The 4,477-nt window shown below is 58.5% G+C and overlaps 2 protein-coding genes across 3 annotated transcripts in view; one reads left to right on the top strand and one right to left on the bottom strand.

Moving 5' to 3' along the window:
* The first annotated feature begins 1,691 nt into the window (after nt 1-1,691).
* On the top strand, nt 1,692-2,505 carry LOC144706293 (glycine-rich protein). Its single transcript, XM_078579172.1, has one exon. The coding sequence runs from the start codon at nt 1,855-1,857 to the stop codon at nt 2,398-2,400; it is 546 nt and encodes a 181-aa protein (XP_078435298.1). The 5' UTR covers nt 1,692-1,854; the 3' UTR covers nt 2,401-2,505.
* A 95-nt stretch (nt 2,506-2,600) lies between these two features.
* LOC144706292 (putative ethylene response sensor 1) overlaps nt 2,601-4,477 on the bottom strand; it is a 3,062-nt gene continuing 1,185 nt past the window's right edge. For both annotated transcript variants that reach the window (XM_078579170.1, XM_078579171.1), the window contains exons 2-5: nt 3,371-4,477; nt 3,060-3,311; nt 2,902-2,993; nt 2,601-2,823 (exon numbers count right to left, since the gene is read on the bottom strand). The exon at nt 3,371-4,477 is cut by the window's right edge. In XM_078579170.1, coding sequence (XP_078435296.1) covers nt 2,646-2,823; nt 2,902-2,993; nt 3,060-3,311; nt 3,371-4,477 — 1,629 coding nt within the window. In that variant the 3' untranslated portion in view covers nt 2,601-2,645. The remainder of the gene's footprint in view (nt 2,824-2,901; nt 2,994-3,059; nt 3,312-3,370) is intronic.

The raw sequence follows: 4,477 nt of genomic DNA, 5'->3' as shown, positions 1-4,477 counted from the left end.
ATATGGGCAATGACCAATACATACCACTCAATGCTTAAATACTGGCTGGTGTGTGAAAATGTTTTCATGATAACTGACATCCTCCCACTTTTGCACCTGTTTCTAGTCTTCTAGGTTGGATCAAGAATTAATACAACAATTAAAAATACAGCTGTGGAATGGTGTAAGGCCCCTAAGTATGTGGCATTCTTGCTCAGAGGCCTGCGTGATAATTGTGGGAACATGTCCGTGTGCTGGACTCACGTTTGGGAGACTGAGTCCTTTATTGCAACGCTAAAATACACACTACAGGTGGTGATGCCCGACCTTGATCTTTTAGGCCAACGCCCTTATGGTGCACATGCCCATCGGTGCACAAACGCAGTGGATTAAGGAAGACTCATGTGTGCTCATGTGCGGGACACTCATGTGTGCTCGATCTTTTAGGCCAACGCTAAAACGGAGTGGGGATCGTCGAGATCGTGCGCGCATGTGCGGGACGTGCAGGCTAGGCGACATCACCGCGGTTGTGCATAGGGTCGTGCGGGCGTACCGCACAGCTGCACGCACCGCGTGCGCTGTGTGCGGGGCACAGGGTGGGAGACATCTCACCATGAGACTGAGTCATTGGCGCATAGAGAGCACTAAGACAATGCGGGCGCGTGGCACCCCTATGGGCGGTGCCCCCGTGGGTTGTGCGTGGGGGCACGCATGTAGCAGCGGGGCCGGTGGCCACGTGCAAAGCGATGGGCCTCAAGGCACAAGAGCAACACTACCAGGGCGTGCAGCACTGCATCTTGTTACTTTGGTATCTTCCCTCGTCTTCCTCCATGTAATGTCCATGATTATGATGTAGTCTATTTACAATATGAGTGCAATGACCCTATTCATGTACGGGGCTGCATCCCCACCTTATCCTCTAACCCCTTCTATGAAATCTTAAGCTATTACAAAGACTTCCGCTGCAACAAAGCACGGCTGCTCGGGGCCCAACTCCAAGCACTAAGGCCGACACGCCTCAGATTCGAGCATTATTCCTAGCTCGGGATTAGACCGCATTACTAATGGACATAGACCAAGTAACATTGCCAAGCAGAACCCAGAATGAATGAATTTGAAGAGAAATCCCACTCCACTATCGCATCATGCTTGTCAACAAGACCATGAATTTCAATCATGCACTTATAGTACTGCCACTTGACATGAATGCAATGAAATGTTGTGCCCAAAAGGCCTTACCTTTTTCACGATAGTGGCACATTTATGGTGGCGTCCTATGTGTCTGATGCTAGCTAACAAACTGTGAAATCCTCTCTTGATTGTGTCATGCATCTTCATCTCTGTCTTCATCTGACACCCTAGCTTCCCCTGGCCTCCACCATCAGAATAAACCCTTCTCAGTGCCAGCCACATTGCACATTGCTACTCACAATTAGCTTTGCCAAGTGGCTAGTCTTGAGCCCTAATATACCATTTTTCAGGGCTACAAAATCCCAACCTTTGTAATCTATTATGAATCAAGATTTCCTATAGATTAAAAATGGATTAATGAGTCGAATTCAAGTCCGAATCCAAGTCCGAATCCCTTCAATACACATAATGATGGGTTTTCGTTTGGGCCGTTTCTTTTGGGAGCTATGACGGGCTTTCTTTGTCGGCCCACTCGCGTTCTCCTTGTGAACTCGGGTGGGGCAACATTGCAAAGACCACCACGCAACAGCTGCCACCAGTCATGAGGGGCGGCTCGCCCTCTCATAACGATTAAGAGATAGAGAGAGAAGCGAAGACCGATCGATAGAGAGAGAGAGATCGGGGAAGCTTTCCTTCTTCCTCTGATTCGCAAATTAGGGCTAGAAGACGGCAAGGATCGGAGAGATGGAGGCGCGCGCGGCGATCGCGGACGTAATTGCAGGTTCCATGGCGCGAGCTGCCGATCTTTCGAAGGTTTTCTCGTCGCGGCCGTCATGTATCGTCGCCATCTCCGCCGCGGTGATGCTGAGCGTCGATTCCGTGGCTCCGCCGCGGAAGGCCGTCCGATCGGACCCGCGCACGGCGGCGCCGCGCGCGTTCGTGCGGAGGGCGCGGCGGGCTCGCCGGCGGTCCATCACCGACGGCGACGGCGACGATGGGTGTCCCGGCGGCTGGGACGCCGGCGATGGCTCCTTTGGCGGCGGCGGTGGCGGCGGCAGCGGCGGCGGCGGCGGAGGACGTGGCCGCTGGTGGGATCTCGGCGGCCCCGATTGGGGCGAATGGGGCTCCACTTCCGCCTCCTCCGATCCCGCCTTCGACGTCGTTTACGGCGTGATATGCTGCGTCGCGCTCTACAGTTGTACAGGGTTCGCCTTCAAGAGGATCTGCCAGTTCCTCGAGAACAAGGACAAGGTCCCCTTCATGAGGTTGGTTCCTCATCTCGCTTCCTGAAACGACCCCATCTCCGCTGATTGTAATTCCTCCCAAATCGACCTTGTACATATTGTATTTACCCCTTGCACAGTTAATTTCTTCGCGCTGCACAGTTTCTCGTTCTTCGATATTGTTCTTCGGTTAGAGCAACACGTCGAGTTTGGATCTTCGCATAGAAATCGCCGCTCGATCCTCCTCATCAGCAAAAACGGGCGAGATCGAGGGGAAAATAAGACAGTATAGTGAGAATCGAGGGGGGAAGATTATGAGATTCTCTGATGCCACGTCGCGCGCGGCAAGCTGGTGCCCTCTGTTAGCATGGAATCGACAGGGCCTGTGGGGTTATGGAAGCGCCCGAGCTTCACCAAGAACACGGCCGTGCAGCCCTGCTCGGGGCCCTCGCTCTCAAGCCAGATCTGCCCCCCCATGAGGCTAACCAATCTGAAATCATCAAACAAGAAAACCCATTTATTAATTAATCTCCGTTTCTGAAATCCGACCATGCTAGAAAAATCTCACCTTCTGCAGAGAGCGAGGCCGAGCCCGCCGGCGGAGACTTCGAAGAGCCGGGGGAGGTCTTGAGGTCTGAACCCGCACCCGGTATCTTGAACCTGATTGATCAACCGCGTGGATTAGCTTCTTGATTTCTTTTGATGTCATGCATAATGATAGATTACCGTGATTCGGAGATAGAAGTGGGAGTTGCTGGCGGGGGGGAGGCAGTCGGGGAGACGGGCGTCGGTGGCGACGGAGGCGGCGACGACGACGGAGCCCTGCCGGGAGAACTTGACGGCGTTCCCGGCGAGGTGGAGGATGACGGTGGCGAGACGATTCCGGTCGCCGGAGACGGACGACGGCAGATCGGGGGCCATGGCCAGGGACAAGGAGAGGTTCTTCACCGCGGCGACGGGCCTCACCATGGCGACCACCTGAAAAGGAGCTTGTTATTGTTTCCGGCGGGGGGAAGGGCGGTGGGTTCGTTCCTTACGTCTCGGAGGAAGGAAGGGAGGTCGAAGGCGGCGGGCTCGAGCTGGCGGCGGCTTTCGAAGACGTCGCCGAGGAGGGCCGCCATGAAACCGCCGCTCTGCCGAAGCGTCTCGGCCATTATCCGCGGTTGGGGGGCGAGGTCTTGCTCGAGGAGGAGGGAGGAGACGACGAGAAGGGACTGGAGAGGTGTGCGCAGGCCGCGGCCGACGACGGCGAGGAGGCCGCGGCAGGCGTCGGCGGCGCGCTCGGCGGCGCGGCGGGCCTGGTCGAGCGCCAGGCTCTGCGCCAGGAGCTGGTCCGCGGCGCGGGCGGCCTCCTCGAAGAGCGCGGCCTGCGCGAGCGCGGCGGCGATCTGGTCGGCGACGGCGGGGAGGAGGTCGAGCTCGTGGGGGCGCCAGCGCATGGCGCTGTCGGCGGGGAGCATGAGGACGAGGACGGCGAAGACGGGGCGGTCGGACGGGGGGAGCGGGACGCGAACGGCGACGACCTCGGGGGGGACGTAGCGGCCCAGGGAAGGGCAGATCCTGGCGAGCGGGCTGGTGTGGGGAATCCGGACGGCCTGGTTGGAGAGACAGACGCGGGAGACGGCGGGGGCGTCGGCGCTGACGGCGGAGCCGAGGAGGGTCTGGTGGCGGAGCGTGTGGGAGAGGCGGAGCTCGAGGGCGGACGGCGAGGGGGTCCAGAAGGCGCACTCCTCGAGCGCGAAGGTCCGCGCCAGGCCGGCCATGGCGGCGCGGAGGACGGCCGGCGGGTCCAGGCCCGGCGCGCGGATCTCCTGGACGAGCACGCGGACGTCTCGCTCCAAGTCCTTCTCCTTGCGCATGATGCCCATCACGCGGTCGAGCTCCTCGGCCCGCATCTTGAGGAAGAACTCGCGCATCTTGGCCGAGAGGAGGTCGGGGATGACGTGGACCAGCATGAGCGCGGTGGCGCAGGAGATGACCGCTGTGGAGACCTTGGCGGCGGTCATGACCCGGTCGAGGTTCTCGGAGTGGGGGCCCTGGGTCCAGAGGTTGATCAGGTGGGTCGCGCCGCAGAGCACGATGAAGGCGCCGAACTGGATCAGCACCCATCGGTATGGGAAGAAGGACGACTTCTTCACGAAGTA

Source organism: Wolffia australiana, chromosome 8 (assembly GCF_029677425.1).
Source record: "Wolffia australiana isolate 7733 chromosome 8, ASM2967742v1".
Lineage (NCBI taxonomy): Eukaryota > Viridiplantae > Streptophyta > Magnoliopsida > Alismatales > Araceae > Wolffia > Wolffia australiana.
The sequence above is the reverse complement of the archived record's forward strand: the minus strand, read 5'-3'. Positions and strand labels throughout refer to the sequence as shown.

Bases quoted from the DNA above. Each gene is read 5' to 3' on its own strand.
- LOC144706293 (XM_078579172.1), top strand. From the start codon at position 1,855: ATGGAGGCGCGCGCGGCGATCGCGGACGTAATTGCAGGTTCCATGGCG.